Source organism: Tachypleus tridentatus, chromosome 10 (genome assembly GCF_004210375.1).
Source record: "Tachypleus tridentatus isolate NWPU-2018 chromosome 10, ASM421037v1, whole genome shotgun sequence".
Lineage (NCBI taxonomy): Eukaryota > Metazoa > Arthropoda > Merostomata > Xiphosura > Limulidae > Tachypleus > Tachypleus tridentatus.
The window spans coordinates 141,056,171-141,083,517 of NC_134834.1; the positions used below are offsets into that span (position 1 = coordinate 141,056,171).

The 27,347-nt window shown below is 32.9% G+C and overlaps 1 protein-coding gene across 1 annotated transcript in view; it reads right to left on the minus strand.

Moving 5' to 3' along the window:
- LOC143230463 (sushi, von Willebrand factor type A, EGF and pentraxin domain-containing protein 1-like) overlaps positions 1-24,968 on the minus strand; it is a 126,664-nt gene extending 101,696 nt beyond the window's left edge. The window contains exon 1 of the mRNA XM_076464066.1: positions 24,674-24,968. Within this exon, the coding sequence (XP_076320181.1) occupies positions 24,674-24,749 (76 nt within the window). The 5' untranslated portion in view covers positions 24,750-24,968. The remainder of the gene's footprint in view (positions 1-24,673) is intronic.
- Positions 24,969-27,347: the final 2,379 nt, after the last annotated feature.

Here is a 27,347-nt window from a genome sequence, read left to right on the forward strand (position 1 = left end):
AGAAAAAATTGTTTTGGCTTGCCAAATGAATTAGCCTAAGTGGACTTATGATAACAAGAAGAGGACTGTATAGGACTTAAGATAAAACTATGACATCCATAGAGTAGAGAACTTTCGTACTTCCATTTATCTTGTTTCGAATATGTATATTATTTTAAAAACAAGTAGAGTTTGTACTGTTTGTTTATTGTCGAATTTATCGCAAACGAGATTTCTTATCCCACACTAATACTTACATGCTTAAAAACTCAGACATTATGTGGTGGTAAACAGTGTTACGAAAAAATAATAAAGACGTGAACTAAAGCGAGAATAAGTAGGCCTGTATACACGCAAGTGTAGTAGTAGCACAAGCAGTGTGGAGGTTGCAATCATACTATATGACTATATCAAATTTTGATAAAAGGATAGAAAGACGAGAGCATCTCGGGCTAAAAGACAGTAAATTACGAGAGTCTTAAACAACAAGTACTAGAGAGAAAGAGGAGAACAGGTAGAGAAGAGAGAAAGAAAAACTAAAAGAAGAAAAGGAGAGAGAAGAAAATGAGAGAAGGGAAAAACTTCAAATATAAGAGTGAAAGAATAAAAGCTCAGAGAAAGAAAGAGACTGGAAATATAAAGAGAGAGAACAATAGAAAAGTTGAGATTGCAAAGCTTACCTAACAGAAAAAGGAAAACCCAAGAATGACAATGGGGTTCAAGCCAGCCTACCCAAGTTGTCCAAATTTGGTTAAAAAAACGATGACATGGATGCTTTCGTAGAGAGATATGAAAGATTCGTCCAAAGTCACAAGTGGAACAAAGGCAACTGGGCAGTCTGTCTTAGCCCACTTCTCACAGGAAAAGAACTACAAGTATGTGAGTTATCAGAATGACAATCAAAGTTCACTATTTAACTACAGTAACCCAAGAGTTGCCAGCAAGTGCTGTTAGTTAGATTCATTTTTTGTAGTATATTAGTTCAAAATTAAGAATGGCTAGTGCGATAGCACTTATGTAGCTACGAGTGAGTATCTCAAACAAATGAATACTGATGCAATACAAAAGCATGGCATACAGGTCAAACTTTGTGCAATACTACAAAGTATGTTTTTTAATTCTATAGTGTCTTTCATCGCTTTAGTTAAAAAATAACAAAAACATCATTTTCTTAGCAAGACTGTGCTGCCATTTAGAAGTCTCCAGTTTGAGAAAATAAGTTTTCTCAACTTTGCAATATCATTTTTAGTTGAAGTTTTCTCGTTTTGAATTACAGCTGCAAATTTACAAATTTCTCAAAATCAGAAAATATTTTTTTAAAGAGTTTTTGTAAGAATAGATTTTCTAACTCTTACCTTTGATAGTTTTACCAACTTTTTCTGGTGTATTAAACACGTTTATTTCAAACCCAAGTTGTGAATAGAAAGATTCTTTTATATGAATAAAATAATTGCAATGAACAAAAACGTCAGTTTTACTTGAAAATGTTCTAATACACTCTACTTAATGGGTGATGTTGGCGTTTTCTTATATACGTGTTAACAATTTCCTTGTTGAGGAACCAATACAGCCTTGCCGATAGCAAGGCCAACTAAATTTATAAAGTACTAACGATGACCGTAATATTGTTATCTGAAACTCATATTTAAAGGAAGGGAGCAGATGACAGTTAGGTTTCAATACACACCTTAATTGTAGCTGTTGGTATAAACCCTGCAGATAACCTGTTTTAGTTGATTGTTAATACAGTCACCCATAAATGGGAAGCTAGTGACTAAAACGTAGTTTGACACTTCAGTTGGATTTACAGTACCAAAACTTCAAATATGTACGAAATATTTTATCAGTCATATCACATCGAAACGTTTTTGCATACAAAATACTTGATGTTAGTAAATTTTGTATGCATAGCTTCGTAAGTGCTAGATATTTTAAACACACAGTGTAATAACATTTTAACCAAATTTTATTTAAAAAATAAAAAAGTAGCTTTCAACAATAAAATTTGAGCCTGTTAATATTTTATTGTGATAATTTTACATCCGAATCCTCCATTATTGGTAGTAACTAAGGTATCTAAAAAGGAAAGTTTATGATCTGCCACAGTAAACTTTGCGCCGTCCTGTTTAATGTTAAGATACTTAAGAGACTGGAAAATATGATCAGAGTTCTTAACAATGGTGATGGTGTCGTCAACATTCCAACGATTGTAAACAGGTTTAAACTGTTGCGGCCAATTTTACAACCGTTGTTTTTCATGAAAACAAAATTAAACTGCCTAAAGATCGCGCACGTCTCGAGCCCATAGAAGCACTGTTGATCTTATCGTATACTTTTCGTTCAACAGAAAATGAATATATTTCTTGGTAAAGTTCATCAGTTTCACAATTCGGATTTTGGCATTAACACAGGGTTGGAGTTATCGTTATAAACTAACTCACCATTTACTCATATTGTCTATTTTAACAGTTTATATTTACAATTTCTTCTTTTTTTTTTATCAGTAGGATCTCAACCAAGAAAACCCAACTTGCTTATCAAAAAACTTTTATAAAAGGTTGTTGTTTTGAATTAAGCACAAAGCTACACAATGGGCTATTTGTGCTCTGCCCACCACAGGTATCGAAACTCGGTTTTTAGCGTTGTAAGTCCGCAGACATACCGCTGAGCCACTGGGGGGCTTTATAAGGGGAATTTGATCGTCATTAGCCCAATAAATGAACTAATGCAGTTTTTAGCACAAAGTTCTAAACACATATGTTAATCATGTATGAGAATGATGAGGAAAAACACTAAAATTTAGTAAACATAATGATTTCAGAAAATTAACTGTACAGTTTGTTTGTTTTGAACTTCGCGCAAAGTTACACGAGGGCTATCTGCGCTAGCCGTCCCGAATTCGCAGTGTAAGACTAGAGGGAAGGCAGCTAATCACCACCACCCACCACCAACTATTGGACTACTCTTTTACCAACGAATAGTAGGATTGACCGCAACATTATAACGTCCCTACGACTGAAAGGGCGAGCATGTTTGGTGCGACGGGGATTCGAACCCGCGACCCTCAGATTACGAGTCGAACGCCTTAACTCACCTGGCTATGCCGGGCCTTACCACAAGGAAGAGAAAAAAATAGGACTGAGAAATGTGAAAAAAATACAGTAAACCGACAGAGAGGTGATGAAAGGAATGCTTCCAGCAAAAGACAAAAAATAGTGTTCTAAATCTATGTTGATGATTATAATAATAAACAGTAATTTGTTATACATCTTAATATAAGCCAGTGTAAGACTAGAGGGACGGCAGCTAGTCATCACCACCTACCGCCAACTCTTGGGCTACTCTTTTACCAACAAATAGTAGGATTCACCGTCACATTATAACGCCCCCACGGCTGAAAGGACGAGCATGTTTGGTGTGACGGGGATTCGAACACGCAACCCTCGGATTACAAGTGAAGTGCCTTAACCACCTGGCGATGCCGGGCCATACTGGTCAGTGAGAGATATCTGGTGATGAGTCCAGAATAATATTTGTTCTGTTTTAGTGTAGAAAGTCACTTTTCTAGCTATGAGTTATATGAATTTATTATAAATAGTCTTTGATAAAAATAGCACTTGATTTACTGGAATTACCTTCTGTTTCAACATGATCTGTGAGAAATGGGTCAAATTCGGTAATTATTTCTTAAGGACCTAGAAAATTTCCATTCATAATTGATTTAAATAATTTATTGATACCACGGAACACTAATCCACATCTTCTTGAAACTTTCATAACTCTTACTACACTTTGTAGTTTCGTTCAGTTGAATACTGATTTAGGAAAAAAAAAACACTCAAACGTACGATAAAACTCATAATTTCATGATGTTATATATTAACTCTGTGTTCAGACAAATGGTACAGCTTCTACCAATAACTGAATCCAGCTTCACAAACTCAGTTACATTGGTATTCTACTGGGTAGGATTTTGTATTATACGGTTAGTAGTGTCTTCATAGAGGTTCAATCATGTGACAGGATCAGATAAAACTGAGTTCATGTCACTTCTTCAATCATCTCAAATTTCAGAATCTGTCTATCAGTTATCATTAGTTTAGTGCTAACACTATCACACATAACTTGTTTTTCAATACCAACTTAAATCAACAGTGGTCTTGAGTAAGCTTTTGAACCAAATCTCTAAAAATTGATTTTTAGGCTCTTTCGCCATTGAACTTTAATTAATGAAGGAAAACAAAATAATTTTGACTCCTTAATAGTTTCTCCTCCATATTTAGTAATTCTTTATCCAATTTTTATCTTTTGGAACCGCTAATCTTATTAATTTTGTGTTTTATGAAACGACACAATGGTTATTACTGCAAAAAGAGAAAGTAAACAGCAGTTACAATTCAACACTATCAGTGTTAACAACTACATAATCAAAACATGCTTGTGAATAAACCTCACACAAGTACGATAACAAAACAATAATACACCCCTGTTTCAATACAATGGACTTGTTTCAGCACACACATTATAACACGGTAATAGCGGACCCACTTTTTTATTATGAAAATCGGTGTAATAAAAGTAGATAAGATTTTGTTTCACGTTAGCGTTCTCTTATTTTCAATGTTTATTGTTTTTTAAATCACATTTACCAATTTAACAAAAAGGTTTAACGAACTGTAAATACCGGACTTATTGGCACTGACGTCAAATACAAGACGCAACGCATTTTCTTAACGTTTGATTCATATTTTTGATAATTTCATGAAGTCTCAACTTTTACTATTAACATTAGTTAATAATTAATAAATAGGTGTTCAATGAAACTCTTACAATGCTCAATATCACTTTAAATCATATTACATTAAAAACTGAATTACTTAAAAGTAGGCTAGCGATTCTCACGATGCAAGAATTTCGTGTAACCGCCAATAACGAAAATGGGAACGCGGAAGTAAAATTTACGAACACTTCAAATAAACGGTTTAAAGGCATAACCTAAAATTAAATAATTTATATTATAGTGATTTGAGATACAAACCAAAATCATCAATCGAAAATAATACAGATATTACACAACTACTCAAAAAACGTAATGAATACCTTGTTAACACGTGAAACAAGGGGGCAGGATGTTTTTTATAGTTAAATCGTCTACGAAGTGTCCTAGTTTTTTAGGGCCCTGACAACCAGTTTTATAGAAACAGAGGTGTGGTAAAGAGACAACAGCAGAACTTAGACATCGAGTATTCATAAAGTAAAAGAAAGTAGAGTTACGAAGAATTTTTACAAAAAACTGTTCAAGAGATGTCATTGTTAGATCTACACGTATGCTTATGCAAAAGTTATAATTTAGATAGGTTAAGTATAGCACAATTGTTGCAGTTATTTTCAATATAAATAGTTTATCGCAAGTTTGTTTACATCACTGTTTGCGAATTATGTATTTTGTGTTGCTTAACTGTTATAAATTCACGAATGTTGTATTACTATGTATGTCACTAGAACTTTGTATGTCTCGTAGTGTGTAGAACATTCTAGACCTTGGATTGTACAGGCTAATAAATAATACGTGTCTACAAAGTAATTCGCATTAGATATAGATAAAGAGATATAGTTAAATAAATCTAGACTGCGTAATTATGAGTTCAACCATAAAGAGAATATAGTGGAGACTTTTAAATTTGAAATTATCACACATTATAATAACACAATAAGAAGATATAATTTGTCTTGTCAATTGTGTTATAAAGTAAAGGAACCTGCCTATTTGACAAAAAAGAAACAGTTGCAGTCGAAATCAAGTTTCACGGATTCTAGTTTTGTTTCTTTTGAATTTCGCACAAAGTATAATTTCAATATCTTGCATATTATAACTATTATTAGTATTACACTCACACCCAAGTTAATAAATCTGTACTAGCTCTTGCAAATTTACTACAAGTAAAATATTTTTTATATTTCAACTGCGAATTTATCAAACGAAAAAGAAGAAGGAATGGAAAGAAACAGGTACGGATATTTGGTATAAAATTAAATTAGATTTTATATAAAATACTTTTTCACTATTTTCATAAAAGTTAGATCCTAAAGTAGTAAGTTGCTTGAAAAACTCGAGTTAGATCTAGAAATAAATGTAAAAACATTTATTCAAAAGCTATTCAATTTTAATAATATGTTTGTTTTTGAATTTCGCGCAAAGCTACTCGAAGTTTATCTGCGCTAGCCGTCTCTAATTTAACTGTGTAAGACTATTGGGAAGGCAGCTAGTCATCACCACCCACCGCCAACTCTTGGGGTACTCTTTTACCAACGAATAATGGGATTAACTGACACATTATAACGCCCCCACGACTGGGAGGGCAAGCATGTTTGGTGCGATCGGGATTCGAACCCGCGACCATCAGATTACGAGTCGAACGCCCTAACCACCTTGCCATGCTGGGCTCTGATTCATGTATACATGCTTTTAAAATGTGGTCACTGTTTTCAGTGGGTTGAAAAGTTTAGTTTATTAATACAAAGATTCGAATAGATGCTTTTTGTGAGGCAATGCAGATTGTGTTACAATGAAATTAGGCTAAACAAACGAAAAACAAAAACTTGCCGACATGTTAATCTCAGTAATGATGAATATTCTTCTCAAAATATATAAAAAAAAACCATCTTATCTTCCAATTTAACTCTAAGTCCCCATGTGGTTTAAGCAAAAGATTTACTTTGAAATAATTACTAAACTATATTAGGCCTTCTTTTAATTTTCCTCCCTTCTGTTTTATCCTTCATCTTTTCTATAGATGTGTTTACTTTAGATCTCCCTCTCTTTAACCTTACCTTTGCAAAAATCTTTCCTTCCTCTAATTATTTCCCTGTATTAATATTATGTTGTATTAAGCTTTTATTTGACGATACGAATAACTTATTCTGTAATTTGTTGGTGTTAAAAGTTTATTGATTAATAATTCAATCAAGCTATAATTTATGAGTAGAGGTTTTAATAAGGCGGTATGTCTGCAGATTACAACGCTAGAAACCGGGTTTCGATACCGGAGGTGGGCCTATTACGTATCTTTTTGTATCACACAATATAAGGCTACTAATTCCATTATTTTGTGTTTAAACATCTTTTTATTAGAAAAGAAGGTTATCAAAACTTGGTCCCATACCCCTATCGCCCTATTTCCAATAGACATAATGCCTGAAGTTTTTTAATAATGTTCGCGTGACTCGGGGTTAGATTGTATTTAAAGCTCTGAATACAACTGTGATAATCAACGGAGTAACAAACATTTGTATATAAATTTCACTTGTTTTGTTGTGTTTTTTTATAATAAGTGGACTGTTTGCTGTTTTTTACTGTTAAAATTTATTGCCGATACGTCAGAGACATCGAATGTAAAGAATCATGTACATAAATAAAACCTGACATTGGTAAGCCAGCTACGATTATACAAAGGTAAATGGTGGTAGATGTAAATAATACTGGGAAAAGCAGACCTATATACGCACAGCTGTAGTGTTGGTGAAAATATGTAAAGGTCACAATACATATATAGCGACTTTGACCATGTTGACTGACTTTGATAAGTTGGTTGAGCAACTAGACTCAAGGATGGCGATTTACGAGGGTTGATTAAACAACAACGAGACTTAAAGCGAGAAGAGCATCAACGAGGAAGACAGGAAGAAAGAGAGAAAAAAGGAAAAGAAAGAATAAGAAGACAAAAATAGAAATAAGAAAACGAGAGAGAGAAGAAGCTAGAAATAGGAAGAACAGGAACATATATTCATATCATCAAGCTCACCCAACAGAAATGTGGAGGATCCAAGAATCCAAACTTCCTAAATCTGTTGAACAGAAAGATGACATGGATGCTGTCGTGAAGAGGTATAAAAGATTCACTCAAAGTCAGAACTGAGACAAAGATGACAGGGCAGTCGATCTCAATCCACTTCTTACACAAAAAGGCTTACAAGTGTATGTGGGCATGTTGTTACAAGATGTCATGAACTATGACAAACTAAAAAGGACCTTGTTGAAACATTATGGAAGGTTTACACTGCAAATTCAGAGAAGTCAAACCTGACACTCGAGAAACTGTATTTCCGTTTGTCGCACATCGACAGCAGTACTTCACAGATGACTGAATGGCCAAGTTTTGTGAAGACAGTTTCAAGGACTGGCAGATCTAAAACGTGAACAATTCATTATCTTGTGCTAATGACATGTCATTGTTCCTAAAAGAGGCAACATTTTTTGTACATGCACTTGAATTTTTTACAATAAGTGTCTGTGGCGTGTTGGCGATAAATTCTAACAATAAACAGACAGCACACATATTTTATAGTAATATATTCAAAAGAAGTCAAATATATGCACAAAATTTCTTTACGCTGTGAACATAACAGCTGCATCTCCAACTCTAAATATTTCTCTCTTATAGTTAAAAGGTCACACTAACTGATTCAATGACTTTAGAATTCAATGAATTGTTTTTCTCTAGTCTTCACTTATGTTATCCCTGGGTTCTATACAGAACTTTAAGTAATTGACTTCTTTTCTTCAAAGTACACAGAGTTGGGTTCCGTTATTTAAAACACGCTTTGAGAAGACAAATTATTCTCTTTATCTCTGTTGAAATTGAAGTTCTCTTTGAAATATTGCTCATTATGGCTAAATTCACAACCTCATAGTCTAGCTTCACTTTCCCTAGCTTAACATTTTCTGGATGTTACTCTACTGTGCTCGTCTACATTTATTCATTACCCAACTGAGACCTCGTATTTTCTATAAACTGTGCGATGCTATAATGGAACAATACTCGCTTAAGATATCGAGAAAAATGCCTAATATAATTTCACGTCAACAATATTACTGAAGTCTAGTACAACAGTCTAACTGCATACACAAATGTCTTTACGTAATTTATAGTCAGTTACGTAACATTTGTTACAACTAACGCTTTTAAGACAACCTTCAATACCCCTGTCTTGAAAACAAAACAATAATTAAATATCAGGTTACAAAATAAACTGAAAAAACGGTTACACTAAACAGTCTTGAATATCCAACAAGCACTGAAAGACATGGACGAAATAATCAAGCTGGGAAAAGAGTATATAAAAGTTCTTGGGGGTGTATATCTGGCAAGTAAAAAAACAGCAACAAAAACAGGTCAAAGTATAAACAATATGTGGCTGACTAAAAGCAGGATGCCACTAAGGTAGAAAAGAAATCAACAGACAAATAGGAAAAGAGGTGCAATACTTGTTATTAAATTTGAATACTGCAAGTGAGTGCAAGTCTATTACCAGCAAGCAACTACGAAAATATTAACATAAAGTAGCTGGAGCTATCTACAAAGATAGTGTTACAATGAATGCTGCTGCTAGAAAGAACAGAATAGAAACAATTCATCAGATTTACCACAATAATAAAACACAATCACCATGATTAAACACTACATGATTGATAGTCAGCTCAACTTATCAAACGGGTCAACAGTGCAAGTGGTGATCGAAGTATATAACAAAAATTGAGGTGCTAACAAACTACAACCAGCCAGTAGTTGAGGACAAGACATTGAGTACAATAGTAAGAACCAGTCTAGTGTCTGACGTCCTGAAGATAGGCAAGGTGCATCTGTGTGTGCTAATTAATGGGACAGTGAAACGTTTCCCCATAGCAAGAATACAGATGGACACTCCATACATGGAAGCCCTTGAGGCCATGCATATGAACGCACCTATTTAAGGTGTGGTGATTAGTAACACATTAGGCAGAAGACGTTTGGAGGAATTAGACTTAGGAAACTGATAATGCCTCTGCAGTAACCACAAGAGTTCAAGAAAACAAAATAAAGCAAAACATTATAACCCTGGAAGTCTTGAAAGGTGAAATCCCAAATGCAAGTCTATGGAAATTGAAGGAAGCACAGAATAAAGACACTTTGCTGCAGAAACTTTGAAAAAGTTTAGCACACAACAATGGGGGAAGACAGAATAGAAGACCGAGAATGATGTAACAACATTAAACTGCATGATTTCAAAGATGTTGCACAAAACAATTCAAGATGAAATATTGTAGGGATGACATCTTGGTCCACAAAGCCAGATAAGAAGAATACTGGAGAAAATTAAGAGAGCTGATGAGGCAAATGAGGGCAGCAGGTTTGACCATCAGGCCACTTAAGTGATACATTAGCTATGCTGTGCTGGACTTTGTTGGAAACAAAGAGTGCAACCAACAGATGGCCATGGAAGAGGAGAAACTAATCTGGATACAAGATGCATCAGCTCTAACGTCCAAGCAGTAAATCAGATCCTTCCTGTGGTTAGCAGGATAATATAGAAAGTTCATCCCAAACTACACCAAAATCACTGCACTATTGACTGACCTAACAAAAAAAAAAGCCAACCCAACAAAATGAAGTGGCATTCTAGGGGTTGAAGAACAATTTAGGATGTTCGCCAATACTTAGAATACAAGACTTCAACAAACTGTTCATAGCTCAGGCCCATGCATCAGATGTTGGAATTGGAACGGTATTTCTGCAAGAACGTGTGAACAGACTGTTTACTGTAATGTGCATCAATAAAAACCTGTTGAGGAGTAAAAAGAAATTACTCTGTGATTTAATAAGAATATTGGGATTGACATCAGAAAATTCTAAAACTACCTCAGTAGAAAGAAGTTCATCATCCAGATGAAACGCCAGCCTTTTACATGCATCCAGAAGTCGAAAATTTGTAGTACGAGGATCATGAGGTAGGCGTTATACTTCCAGAACTATCGGTTTTGCAATGAAGTCATCAAAGAAGGAGCTGCAAATGTTGGTGCAAACTGTATAAGTATACTTTGTGCAAGAACCAAAAACAGTTTGTATATAGTATAAGAAAAATACTGTAAATACTATTCCTGAACGAGGGTATTTTGGTTTCATATACATGCCTGTTTAATTTTAGTGTAAAAGTTATGCTTTAGGTAGTTTAAGTCCAATGCAAGTGCTCAGTTTAGTTATTTTTAGTAGTTTATAGTAATTTTTTACACCACTGTATACAAATCACATGCTTTGTATTTTAAGTGTTGAAGATTGGCGATTGTTGTATTATCGCATCATGTTACTAGAAGCTTCTGAGTTTTTGTAGATCTTTTAATTGAATATTATTGCATCATATTATCTTAGAGCGTCAGGCTATAAATACGAGCCTAAAATATAGTTCGAGTTAGTTAGATAGCTTTAAAATGTTTGATTGTAAGTTTAGCCATAAAGATCATTTATTGGCGATTTCTAAAGTGAAATCATTACGGATTTGTATTGTAATAAAAGAGAATATAACAGATAATTTGTCTTGTCAACTAGATAGTAAGTGAACAATCCTGTGTGAAATCTGACAACAAATAGAGGCAATTATTTGAAGCTCTTCATAACCAGCAAAGTAATGCACTTTTGTATATATGTTGGACTTGTCTTAATATACTATTTTACAACAAGTGGATTGTGTGCAGTTTGCTTGTTGTTGACACTTATTGTCAAGAATTCACAGACACCTATTGTAAAGAATATGGTCAATATATAAAAACTGACAATCATGAAAAATATTATTTATGTTAATCGTCTATGTTAAGCATTAGAAATATTAGGGGTGAAAATTGTAAAAAACACGGAAAAAATTTTTCTGACAGAGAACAAACTAATGATCGGAAATCACTGATTTCAGCATCTTGATTAATGTCATAAGATTTATTTGTATTTAGATCAGCAATCCAACTGTTCAACCGTGGTTTACTAGTTTTAAGTGTGTATTATAAAACTTTATAAATGTTGCATTGAATAATGGTAAAACAAATCATGAAAACTGTTTTGCTCTGTAAAATGACGATAAACTTATAATTACTGCTGGAACTAGGTAGGTGCTATGTCTGTCAAAGAAGGATGACGACGAACGAAATAAGGAATCTCGGTTTAAAGCTTTTCACCAGTTTTCGACTTTAAGACTATGGATAGCTGAAAAGAGTAATATACACCGGAAATGAAGCAATGGACCAAGTAATTTCATTTTTAGTCTCAGAGAAAGAACAAAAGAACTTTTTATTGCCTTAGCACATACATCCATGCCATCCCTACATAGAGTGCTACAAAACCTTGAGAGATATATATTATACAAGATATTGTTCTTGTATACCAACTAATAAATTAATATTAATTTCCAATCACCACAAGCTTAAGTAATAAAATAAATATAGTTTCCTTACGTTCTTACTTATAAAGATGATAATGTATTGTTTCATCATTTGGGTACAATATCTGTTAACAATATTTCTGGCCCTAAAACCAGTAATATTTCCATAAGTTCAGCCAGATTAGGAGATTAAGTTAATCCTAAATACAACTATTAAGCTAACAATGCAAAAATAATAAAAGTAAAGCTATCAAAATGTAAACAAATTATAATAAAATTAAGCATATTAAACATTCTAACCACTGTTATCAATGAAAGGAACAAAAGAAATAATAACATAATATATCTTACTGTACTAACTGTTGGATTAAAGTACTGTCAGACTTAATGTTCGTTGTCCAGTGTAACATCAGTATAGCCATGCATAAACTTAACTTCACACAACTCTTCCTACAACGTCTTGTGACCAATTGAAACCCACAAAACTTCAACAGTTTAACTTCATAGACAAGCTACTACAACATATTTTATTATTTATGTCCGAGTCAAGCAGAAGGATATTAGTTATCAAGAGTACAGCCAAAACCTAACGCTTGTGAATATACAAAATAATGAATAAATAAATCATACAATCAACACCTTTAATACTGGTTTTGTAATTAAATTATAAAAATATTAAATGTAATACAAAAATACATAGTATGTTAAACAAACTATGAGATGTGTCCAACACAACTGCTCCCACTTTAACTAACATATAAATTTAAACTCGTGGGTTCGGAAAGTGCAAGTTATAAATAAAATTAAATATTCTGTGGAAGAAAACATGTTAACTCTTGAGGAAGTTCAATTGTTGTAGCAAGGGAAGTACTGTGGCAAATAAAGTAACGTAATAAGCATAAAACAAGAGAAGGTAAAAGTAGTTGTTCTCAATACACTAATTAATTTGAAATAGTTTAAGGTAATAGTGCAGACGTTTAGAAAAGTCGTGATATTCTGAAAAATGTCCAAGTCAAAGTCCATAGCTACTAACAAGGTTATTATTGTATTTCTAAAAAGTTACTTAAGATATCGTAGGAAAAACAGTTTGTGAAAAATGAGAGCAAGCTTATGAAATCTATTCAAGAATCCGTTTTATTGAAAACCTTGCTCTTGATTATTTGATTGAATTTGCTGGAATCTAAATCCAGGTTTGCGTTTTAAGTGAAAGAGCTTTTCGTTCAGAGTAACTCCAGTTGATAAATATGTTCACCTATGGCAGAGACACCTTGATACTTTGGTAAAATAATACCTTTAATATACGCACAGATACGACTGATATACAAAACATTACTGTCATCTTTCTCACAAAGATTTTTCATAAACCAAAATTTCAGTTTGAATAAATATAAATCTGCAACCTATGGGCTGAAATTACCTTTCATTGGAGTTTCTTGTATTTGCTAGAAGACATGTAGGTCACATTTCACAAAAATATGTTGTAAAGTAAAAAAATACATGGCCAACAATAATTCGTTTAATATTGTATTGGTGATTTTAGCATTGTTATAAAAACTTCTGCTTATTGACACAGAACATCAACTGATGATGAAAAAACCTTTTACAAATAAGAAGATTAGTGTAAAAATGACTGAAATCAAAACTTCTGTTGTTGTCGCTTCATATCTTTTAATTTTCTCGTAACATTAAATAGAATTACTGATGGAAGCGAATATATTAGTACCGGTTCTCTATGATAATATTATAGTAATTATTTAGATGTTGTTTAATGTATTTCAAGCTATTATCTGTTAAAACTCACAAATACAGTCGTTTATGTTTTGTTTTATTTCTGTTATTTCCAGTAATAAACCTATATTCGTATTATATTTTATGTAGTTAGGAATCGAAAATAATTTAAGTACCATGGTATAAAATATAACAAAATCTATACCAAATTTAATTAGATCATGCAGTATTCTCAGATAACCTGATTTTCATACAGATATTAAATAGGTCTGCTTAAGAACTAGAATATTGAATAGGAAATTTGTGGAATAATCTAAATTTGAAAATCAACTTGATTTTAAGCGTTGGGAAGTAACGAGAATCGACACGTGTGATTTTAAATGTAAAACAATTTTAATTATATAACAAAGCAAAAAAGTGTGTGAATCTGCATAGACGTTTAGTCAATTGTTTTTACTTGATTTACGGATGGAACTTTCCGTCTTTCAAGTTGAAATATTTGTGGGACTAAACATAAAGAAATCCAAGTAGAATTGAATGGAAATAAAAGTTATAATGAAGTTACCACGTGAATGTTACGTCTGACAAAAGCTGTGAGAGGACAAACAGTCACGTGCTAACTCCACGTGGATATACTAGTGCACCAACTTACTGCAATATCCCTTACACAGAGTATAAATTATCTACTATAGAAAACAAAGGTACAAAGGCGACTAGAACAAAACTTCAATGATTTTTGGACCACGCGTTTGTGCATAAACTGTATAGAGAGTAACTAAACAAAATAATCAAAATTTTCTATATTAAAAAAAATATATATATATATATTAGAAATGCAAACAAAGTTGTTAACTGCTTTATCGGTATGAGTGAATACGTATATATTACGTAAACAATCTAGTTTTTAGATATTATTTTAACAGATGATCATTGTTATTAATAGTGAATTGCTTTAAGCATGTTACATGCCTATTCATCATATCTTTAATTTTTGTTTACCCACTTTCCAAATAGGATTACTTTTATCTTTTTTACTCCACTTAAATAAAACTTTACTGAATAATTCATTAATTGATCACTTATCCTTTTTACTCCACTTAATTAGGTAAAACATTAATAAGTCATGTATTACTTACTTGTTTTGTGCGATTCCAACTACCTTGAGGGCGTTCTCAGAATTTAATAACATGCATAATCGATAATGCTTAGAAATACGTTGAATAAAAAACTGTTTGGCAGTGACGTAATAAGGTGTTTTTGCGTCCGGGCAGTCTGTTGAACTGCCACTCGACTCCACTTTATATAATCATTGCAATAACTATCCTGTAACATTAACTATATTTCAACATCTCTATCACTTTGTGATACTTGTGTTCCAGGACATAAGTTGTTTGAGACTGAGATGCTTAAGCCTTGCAACGCAAAGAATGAATAAAAAGAGTTAATAGCGTTAATCGAAAAGTTTATTTTGATAAGCAGATTATAATAATACGTAGTATGATTAATCTACTACAAAAACTTCACTTACATCTTGTTTTACGAAGACTTAAAATAAATTATGTGAACATTTAATATTACAACTGCATATACAGATCGTTTGTTTTATATCGAAACTTGAAAGTAATCATGGGCTAAATTTCAACTAACACGGCTACTTTTGCTACCATTCTAGACCTACTATCTTTACAAATATTCTTAGAGAAACATACCATAGCGCAATGTAACAAAAAGAGTGAGTTGTTTGTCAAAATAGTGCGAAACCTTATTTAACGTTATCTGTCTCTCATTAAAACATATGGCTAAGTCACGGTTACCATGGCTTCGCTGAAAAACTGTAGCATAATATAAATGGTAATAAAAATATGTGAAAATCTTTTCCAAATCAATCATTTTATCATATATTGTTTTCGAAGATCTGTTGGAAGCTATAGCTCTGTGCCTAGGTTACCTACCAATCTTGGCCTGCCCTAGTTACCCTACTGGCGTTTGGTAAATTAAATCCAAACAAATCCGATGAAAACTAGTTTCAACAAAGAGATCTGCCTTCTTTATGGACAAAGGATGAAGACAAATCCACATGTCAAAGGCATAACAGTTTCATCAGTTTATTTAATACCTGCCCTTTATCAGTTTAAAACACTTAAAATATGTAGGTGGATACCATGATAAATAACACAAAAATCACAACTTTCACACAATTTATTTATAACATATTATTACAGTATTCGTTATGAGCTTACCAAACGTTTTGTACGAGCTTTTATAACCCAATATGCATATACTTAAAACGTTGTGTATTCTGCGCTATGTTCAGGGTAATTTTGTAGTAAGAGATAACAGCCAAATTGGTGGCAGAAGTGGGAGCATTCTTTTACCCCTTTTTAATACTTACTTCTTAATGTTCTTGACTAGTATTTCATGTGATTAATTAATTGATGGTCATTGGCCCCAGATGTATCTTTAGGGCCAAAGTAGGAAGAAGATACAATTCAAGAAAGGGTTTTTTTTTGTATAAATCTCATGTTGGCTGTTGGAAGAAAAAATCAGCTGAATTTATGTATTATTATAATAGTGGTGACCTTTTTTTACACTGCATTCTTCACTAGATAGTACTAGCACACTCTACAAGATATATGACACTTGTGTGCCCTCCCCTACACTGTGCGTATGTTTTGTTACACATAATTTAATGAAAGTTTTCGGTGTATGTATGTTTTCTTATAGTAAAGCCACATCGGGCTATCTGCTGAGCCCACCACGGGGAATCTAACCCATGATTTTAGCGTTGTAAATCCGTAGACATACCGCTGTACTAGCGGTTTTTTTTTTTGGTGTAAGGAAGTAACACCATCTATGAATATAGCTAATGTTAACCTACGTTAATAACAATAATATTGAGGGTAGAGGGAGTTGTGAGTCCATCAATAACATGTTCCTCGTTCCAAATTATTATCCCACAAAGTTTTGTTAAGATTGGCACAGCGACCTAGGAGTAGTTAGATAACGGACAGACAGACACATAGGTGTGTGTGTGTGTGCGTAATTTTATACAAACACAGTACGAGATGATCTATCATCTCAGGCGTTAAAATATATGTTGATGTAGATTAGAGGATAGAAAGAGTACAAAAGTTCATAACAACACAAAATGAAAGTTTGCACAATAGTTATCCCAACTCTCATAACAAATGAAACAAAATATCTAAATATTTAGGTCTAATTTAATGTAGAATTGATTCTTCTGAACCGTCTTTCAGTTTTCTCTGCACACTTAAACTTGTTTTAGAATATGTTATAGCGTACAATCCTTCAATTTTAAAAAGCTCTATCTGATCCAGCGATTTACATAGAACATAGTTTCTTAAGTCTTAGGCTTCTTCAAAAATAAAACTGTAACTGGGGGTTGAGAAGGAAATGGAAGAATGCAACTTCTCCTTACAGTACTAATTATTTTACTTACATCATAAAAATGACAACAAAACAATGATATGTGCTTGTGAAAACATTTCCTTGTAAATGGTCCACATCTTCTGTACCTGGAATGATTGTTTCACAGGAGTTTAGGCTGAGCGATTTTACTTAACTTGGAGTTTAATCATGTATAAGACAATTATTTGTATAGAAATTTTTCGTGCATCTATGCAGTATTTAAAAAGTATTTCTTGATCACTAACATTTAGATTTAAATACGTTCACAATTTCTCACACTGCCATTTTAACATTTTTTAAAAATTCTCTTTGAGAGAGGGGAAAAACAATCACCTCCGTGAACTTGTGATTATTACCAAGTGTTACGTGTGACTAAGCGTCCGAGGGAAGATATGTTAATTCAATTACGACTTCGACTTAGCATAAATTAACTGTAATAGAAAGGTTTTATAGTTACCTAGATATGCGAGTGAATAAAGATGTAGTCAGTTGCTAGGTTATAATGTGGTAAGATCTAGCCTTTGTGATATGTTGATAAAAATGGAAATGGCTTTTAATGATTTAAAATGATTTTAAATAACACCCTTAAACTTTGTTGAAACCTATTATACTTTACAGAGGGCATTCCGTAGCATAAGGAAGAATTCGTTTTTAGCTTATAAACATGTTTCATCTTTCAAAATAAAAAATAACATGCATAAGTTGAGTGATTATCTTAAATCATAATTTTGTGCGTCTTAATAAGGGTTAGAGGAACTAATTTACGAGAAACTGTGTTATTCTACTAGTTTATAAATAATGGCAACAAACGGTGTATATTAATTCTAAGCTACCATTAAACTATAGTATTTACGCAATATCCAAATTTCCTTTATATGAATTTTCTACTTGTAATTTTCATCGAATTCTTCAAACTTATTGTTGCTGCCTTTTAATCAAAATGTACAAGAAGAATATTCGTTTTCAGAATGAATTTAGTCGTACTTTATGGAAACAAACATTTTTAAGCGTTACTCGACGTCTGTTATTACATAAGTATAAAAAACATTACCAAATCATTTAACTCGTTCTAGTTAATAAAATTCACGATCAGAAAGTATCATATATCCTATTATCATTATCAGTCATAGTCAAGATGGCAGTTATGCAGATTTTGTTTTGAGATCAGAGACATCTAAGTAAAAAACAAGTAAAATAAACGAAGAAATAAAATATTTATTAACAGATGACAGTATGTTTGGGTTGTTACAACTTTCATGTTATGTTTTGAACGTTCTGGTTACTGGATCTAAAAAAGCCGGTCCACACCAGATAAAAACAACAGAAAATTATGAAGATATGATGCCTTTAACTAAGATAGACCATTATTCTAGTGCAATATACTACGATGCCAGGTTACCTATGTCATCGACCATACCTATTCAAGGAAGATGAAATCCAAACTAATACTAATATGTACATCTCTTGAAATCCGCATAAGTTCACTCCAGAAAGGCACGTAACACGTAAAAAGGGCCAAGCAAATAAAACCCTTACATAATAATATTTGTGGTATGCAACCTTTGCTTAGACAAAAGCATTAGTACAAATTTGAATTTATTAAATGTTATTGAAACTTTATATTGACCTATAAGAATTTATATGTTTCTTGAAATACTTTTTGTTAAGTATTGCTATCGAAATAATTAATAAAACTGAATTCATAGTAACATTTGTGTATGAATTTTTATTTTGACAGAGTTGACTGCATCTTCTTATAACTAGATGTTTTTCATAGCTGATGTAATGTTCACAAGAACATCTTAAAGGTAGTTTTCGCAAATGTATTACTGAGTAAACATAAACTCTGATTTAATTTGCGAAAGAAAGAGACTGAACACGCGTAACGAATCAAAAAATCTATCTTATTTTCAAAAACAATGAAAATTACAAGTACACTGGAGAGAGAACAACATTTTTTTACTGAAGAAGTTTAGTCATAAGTCATTTTAGAGCTATGATTCTTTCTCTATATATATATATCTTAAAAACTAAGAGATCTTATTATATACAAGATACTGTAATGCGTCTTCTAATCGTTTGTTAACAGTGGTCATTCCAATAGAAAAATAAGAAACATTGTTCCTCTGCCTCTAGCTATCAAACTCACATGCCAGTATTTAAAACAATTCAGTCGTTACAAAGTGTACCTAAGTTTACATCGACGTTTCTCACATGAAAGCTCACTTGATACTATAGGGGTATGACTTAGAACAATAAGTAACTGTACTTGAAGGAACTTAGTCCCATTTCGTAATCGTCTATTGTTAAAACTGTACTTGCAGCTAGAAATATGTATGAGTGAAATATTTTGAAGATTCTTGGTGATTAGAAATGCATAACTAATTGATTAAAGAGTGCCAAGTGATTAGCGTACTAGACTGTTAATGCAAGGTTTTGTTCACCTCCCATTACCGAAAAAAAATCTCACAATTTGAATAGAATATCACAAGGATTGGGATTGGTGGTATTTACTAGTTTTCTTCCCTCTAGTCTATTAGCTGTAGGTAGCCTTCGAATAGGTTTGCACGAAATTGAACAAAACTAATTAAAGAAGATCAGTGATATGATAAAAATTACAATTGTGAAAAATTACACATTTATGAGCACATGGAGATCTCCTATAGAACCAGCCAATCTATCAGCTATCCGCTCGTCTTTTATCCATACACACAAAAGCTAACAAAACGATAATATCGTCAACTGGCTTTAAAGTTTTAGCCACTGGCCGTAAAGGTTTGGAATTTCCGTTTATAGAAATTCATAGCTTCAGGGGCCTGGCATGGCCAAGCGCGTAAGGCGTGCGACTCGTAATCCGAGGGTCGCGGGTTCGCGCCCGCGTCGCGCTAAACATGCTCGCTCTCCCAGCCGTGGGGGTGTATAATGTGACGGTCAATCCCACTATTCGTTGGTAAAAGAGTAGCCCAAGAGTTGGCGGTGGGTGGTGATGACTAGCTGCCTTCCCTCTAGTCTTACACTGCTAAATTAGGGACAGCTAGCACAGATAGCCCTCGTGTAGCTTTGTGCGAAATTCCAAAACAAACAAACAAACATAGCTTCAGTAATAACTGAATTTGTTTTAATTCTCTCACTACCTATAAGAATGCTTTTACTATCTCAATGAGTATAGACTTACATTATATCCAAGTTTACTCCTTTGTTTTATAGACTCCTTCACTTTGAGTTTTAACCCTTACTAATGTCGTAATACATAAACTTTTAATTAATATTTTTGGTGATGATTTCTAATTATAGTTTTAATTTTTACTCATGGGATTTACTGAATATGAAATGTATATATTCCAAAACGTTCAGTATATTGCTATTCATGACTATTGTGTTTGTATTGTTTATTATCATACTGAATGTTTCGCCTCATGAATGTTTTCTGGTAAGAAATTCATTGATAGCGTACTCTTCGAATTATGCATTTCTTAGTACATTTGCATGATTTTTACAACGAGTATCTTAGATTTTAATAAAAGTAGTACGAGATGGAAAAATTTACAAAACAGCTGATATTTCGGAAAAGAAATATTTTATGAAAGTAAGTGATCACTAATTTCAGAAACTTTATTTACCATTCAAGTTTTGGGCCTCCGTCATCCGGTATTGGTTTAAAGTGTGTTAAAATGTCATTGATGAAAAGGTAAATAAAAACGTTAAAGAAGCAAAATTATAACCTGACATCTGATTACAGCCACGGCTATTGAGGATTCCTTTTTGTTCTGAAATGATTGTCGTTTTGGTATTCTAATATGCGTTACAAACTTAAAAACGTTATGAAGCCTTTTATTTAATAATTGTGCAAAAATACTTTATCATTACATATTTGTAGAAAAATATGATTGCGACTCCAAAAGGAACAAATCTACCTAAGTCTAGGTAGATTATTATTCATAATTTATGAATACCTAATTCAAAAACCATTTCGTGTAACAGGTGTGGTCACGTGACATCTTCACGTCCGAATCTCTTCAGTTTAACTGGTCGTCCTTGGCCGCTTCCTTCATTTTTTTCTTCTTAACAAACTAATTTACTGTGATTCAAATGTAGTAATGGCTTTATTTATATCGAAAGGAGAGAAGATTGTTCAAGTTGTTGTTTTTTTAATCTTTTGAAATAAGAACTAGGCCTAGCAATAAAGTTAAGCAATGTAAGGAGTCTCCTGTGGTACCAAGTACACAGAGGGTTCAGCTAAATAGCAGGACAGCCCTAATTTTTGTTCATAGCACCAGTTAAGCCGTTGTTGACATTAATACAAGTCAAATTCGACGTTAAAACGAAACTGCAGTAATATACAATATATAATGTTAATGAAATAATCTATATGTAATTTAATCATTATCATGTTAAGACTTTTACACAGTTATCTAACGTATAACTTTACATACTTTATATGATCAGTTAATAATATTACCGCAAGCAACATCAAAATACACAGTTGGAATTCTCATGCTTACAAACCATATACATTTTCCACTGATGGTTGGACAGCCACTGACAAAAATACAAGTTTCTATACAGTAAGTATCTCAATGGTATAAACTTGAAGACTGAAAATTAGGAGATCAATTACTACAGTTGAGGACCCGGCATGGCCAAGCGTGTTAAGTCGTGCGACTCGTAATCTGAGGGTCGCGGGTTCGCATCCCCGTCGCGCCAAACATGCTCGCCCTTTCAGCCGTGGAGGCGTTATAATGTGACGCTCAATCCCACTTTTCATTGATAAAAGAGTAGCCCTAGTCTTACACTGCTAAATTAGGGACGGCTAGCACAGATAGCCCTCGAGTAGCTTTGTGCGAAATTCAAAAACAAAACAAACTACAGTTGAGATAATCTATTGTGTAGCATTGCGGTAAAAAACGAATAATTATTCAATAATAAAGAAAAAGATAATGGAAAGTACTTCGGCTGTTGGGGTAATCAGTAGACATCAAAGTATTCCATTTTGGTCGACCATATATTTAAGGAAAGAGTATCTATAGTGTTGAACAAAACCTAGAAATGGACAAATATATAAGAGCAGACCACAACTTTATTCTGAAAACCTGCTCAATTTAAAATAAAGATCTTGAAACACGTTGCACAAATGATATAATATGGCTTTGGAGCATAAGAATTTGTTGTAAGCGTTTCTAATAAACACACTTACACATATAGTTAATTTAATGAAATGGGTGTTAATGAAGTTTGATACTTTATCAATTGGTTCAGTGAGCTTGTGGGATATCAACCCTTAGAGTGCGATTAGAACACATTAATAGGTTGAAATATATGTTATAAAGAAATTACTAAATCGTTGCTACGTATCTGTGACAGTTATTACGAAATATCAAATAAGGTAATGTTTCGTAGCTCAGCAGCAACTCCGAGGTCTTATAACGTTAAAGTTTGGAGCTCGATGCATGCGGTGGGGATAACACAGATGGCTCATTCTTTTAGTTTGCACTTAATAACAAACAAACAAGTAATTTAGGCTTTATGTACAAAAATTAAAAGTTAATCGTGGAATTTAGTTAACTTAGAATTGATTGGAATCATGTCAATGCTGAGCTGCCTTCCCTCTAGTCTTACACTGCTAAATTAGGGACGGCTAGCAGATAGCCCTCGTGTAGCTTTGCGCGAAATAAAAACAAACAAACAAACATGTCAAACTTTACGTCACGAAGTTTACAGTCCAACCACCACTCAGTGCTTTTTTTTTCAATACTCGATGTTCAGTTTACCTGCTTTTCCTTAAGCTATTTAAACCACTTAATCGTTTGATCTTGAAACAGTCCGTTTTCCCATTCAGTTAGTTTCGTGATTTTTCTACTTACGGCTTGACAAAACCTGGTGTTTACAGGGTTAAACTTGAAATCTGCGGATTAGATTCCCCATCATCGAGCATAGTGGCCTTTTCAATTTTCATACATGAAAACGTTATAATGTTAGGGTCAGTCCCACTGTTCTTTGATCATAGTAGCCCAAGAATTGATGAAGGGTGTCTACCATTGATAAATTGATAAATTTGTTTAAATAGCTTTAAACAAAATTCAAAACAAATTCTACGTAATGCATAGTTTACTGGCATTACTTGTTTTAACTATTTGTATATTGTTATTAATTATATATATGTGTGTGCGTGTGTGTTTTAGCTTTTTATTTCGTATTTACGAGACAAGTGATAGTTCTAAAGGCAGGAAAAGTATTAAAGGATATAGTATTCTCTAAAACTAGTATACGAAACACTTAAATTAAAATTGTTATTTACAAAACTTGTGCATGCAGGTAATACAATGGTTGTTTTTCCCCACTCAAAAAGTATGTATTTTTTAACACTCAAAGCACTGCCATTTACGGCAAGATAAATCATTTCATACACTTCCCGTTTATTTTTTACAGCACACAATGTCCTATATTCTACTTGTTTGACCGGTCTCCCTTATTTACAATCCAGATACTATACTACTTCTACCACTAGGGGACCTTGCTATGCTAGGAACACTTTATACATTACTTTTACTGCACCCTAAAGGATAAAATACTTGATTTGTTTAAATATATATTGATATCATACCTACCTAATACACTAGTTTGTTCAAAATTGTTCCATACCAGCACAACGCAGGTTTGACTAATAGTTTATTGTAATATATAGTAGGTCTATGGACGGGAAAGATATGTGAAACGGTGATCTAAATACAGAAGGAGACTTAGAAAATTTCTCGATGTATGTGTTAACGGCCATCAAAAACTCTTGTGTTTTATTTAATAGTTCTGAAGGTGCTAGTTAATACACGTTACAACTAATTACAAATTACAAATAGAATTTACCAGGTTTGTTCTTATAACTTTTAAAACCACATTTACAGCAGAATACTCGATACACTTTTTAAATGACCTTATTTTAAAAGGATTAAGGATATATATAAAACGTTAACATATAAAAAAACTAAAAATGAAAGCTCAAGACACACATTTCTGTAATTAAAATACTTTAATTAGTATTATTCATAGAGTTTAAATCGCTGACACAAAGTTACCAACCTTGACAGTTAATTATTAATAATATAAATTTACAATAACCGTTTAATATCCCTATACTTAAAGCTTTAACTTCCGAATATTTCTTTGTGTGTGTCTTACTTTATCAATAAAATTATTAATATTAAATCTGCTTACATGGGCTACTTCAGTGTCTGTAATACTGGACAGTCACCGTCTTAATGTTTTTTTAACCTTATTAAGTAAATTCAAAATCTTTAAACATACTGTTATGCCATTCAACTCTTAATTACTTAATATTTTAAAATGGTTACATTAGTCTACCCACCTGAGCTAGCGCTCCCTTCTATGATGCATTTGATAATAGCAGATGTAAACACGAGCAACATTTCAAACTTAAACATTTCGGCTTCAACCAAATAACAATCCAATTGCTACGACTGAAATTACAAATGGAACTCAAACTATTATTTAGGTAAAGTATTTTTGAAAACGGTACCAACCGACCGATTAATTATTCCTGTAATTCCACCTGAATCAAAAAATCACACGTTCTACTACTTATAAAGGAAGCGTTTAGACTGTTGACTTTAGGCTGCTAACTGGCCAACCACATAACGGAGTAGTCAATCACATGACCACCTTCAGCTTTTATCTGTAGCTAAACGCGTGAAATAGGTCTTATAAAAAGAAGTTATATACTAGCAGAGTATAAAGTAAAACATGATTTGTTTGTTAAATTTAATCATGTAATTTTCAAATTATAATCGGCGTTTTTGTATTAATTTTGTCTGCACAATCATAAAGTTTGTTTTATTCATATGTGCGACTTATACATTAATCTATTTTGCAGAATAAACGATACAATTGTTAAATTAACGATAATTTCTCGATTAAATTACATGAAAAGTTTACCGCAAATATCGATATGCTTCGATAATTTATTTCTATCTAAACTTACTAAATAACGTTTTATTTAATTAAATAATTCACCTAATAATATGCAATAATAACACGCACAAACACACAAAATGTCTTACAACTACCATAATTTCTGTCTTTCTGTGCCATAAGAACGCTTAACAATTCAGCTAATCTTACCGAAGTGCTTCTCCTGAGAATGAAGTTTGAACTGAAATAGACAATTATCTTTATAGAGAACATAATAAAATACGTCATTCTATAGATCAAAACTTTGGCTTTCTGTTGGTATAAATAATACAGTCCCCTTTGACGAAGTTACCAAACTCTTGTCGAATGACCTACTCGAGCTGTTTCGCTCAAATTCCAAAGGATCTGAGTTTTATGGATCTTTGGAGAGTGAAATTTTAGACGAAGCATATTATTAAAACAAAGTTCAGTTCTGAGCACTTTCGAACATTCCCATCCAAGATTTTATATCAGTTACAATACTTATATAAATGAATAAACCATTCACATTTGTTGTTGTCTTCAATTGTTGCTAAAATTTATTGGAAAATAATAAAATTAAAAAGTCACAATTTTTTATAACATTTTTCTTGTTTGTTTTGAATTTCGCGCAAAGCTACTCGAGGGCTATCTGCGCTTGCCGTCCCTAATTTAGCAGTGTAAAACTAGAGGGAAGGCAGCTAGTCATCACCACCCACTGCCAACTCTTGGACTGCTCTTTTACCAATGAATAGTGGGATTGACCGTCACATTATATCGCCCCCACGGCTGAAAGGTCGAGCATGTTTTGGTTTAGCGGGATTCGAACCCGTGACACTCGGATTACGAATCGAACACCTTAACACGCTTGGTCATGCCGGGCCGCCGTTTTTCTTATAAAGTAATAACTAACGTGAACTAGCGCGTGAAATATGTGAAATGTTTTCGTGTAAGCCAATCGATAACTCGACGACAGTTGTGGTACAGCTGCAATTTTTATAATGTTGACTTGTAGAAAGTGTAGCTCGTACACCGTGCGGCTAATTGGAAAATTACGGTACCTAGTAAATGGATAAATGGATTCACGTCGGTTGAAGATATCTTTTCGTAAGATAACATGGATAAATGCTCAAAATTTTACTTTTATACTTCATGGATAGTAATATGCGACGCATGAACATAATAGAAGGATATTTGCTTATTCAAACCGTGGTCTTCATTTACGAAAGTACTATTTCTTCACTTCTTCTTGTAAACAAATAAACACAAACATGTCAGAACAAATAAAACGTGTGAACAGTAAAAACTTAAATGATTCACTTTAAATTAGATTGTTATTTCGAGTAGCGCACTCATCGTAAACAATCTCCATCACTTTACTATAGTTAATGAATTTATTAATATTATTTAAGTATTTAGTTACTGTACTTTTCGAAGGAATAGAATGTGATACTTACCATTAAGGGTGATTTTCTGAAATAAAAGACAGTTAGGTTTGCCTCTACTGTTAGCTATGACAGTTGTATATAATGATATATATATAATATAACACAATTGTCGCAGGCGTATTTAAATATATTTCTTATTTCCAGGATTTTCTACTGATTCTGACTGTATAAACTACACGACATTATAGCGTTTTGAGTAAAGGTTGCTGGACTCTACTTAAATGTCACAAAAATGTCATCTACATAACGTATTTGGAAAATAGCAGATGAAGTGAAGTGGAGATTGTAGTTTATTCAATTCTGACCATGAATAAATTAGTAAAAGCAGGTTCAACAGAATATTCCATGTTTAAACTAGATCATCGAACTGGTCAAAATTGACAACTTGTAAAAGAACATTCGTTCGAAAAGCAGCAAAATGAATATTTTTGGTAACAGAAACACTTGAGATAAGCCTAGTGTTGGAGTCATTTTGAAAACACGCCTGAACACAGTGAATTGCTTTTTCAACAGGCACTTGTGTAAATAGGTTCTTTAAGTCAAAACTGTCTTTAAATACCTGGATTGAATTTCTTTTTAGTTTTGAGATTAAGAATTTAAAGTTTTTGTCAAAAGAAGCTTTAGTGATATAAAGGGCAAATAGAA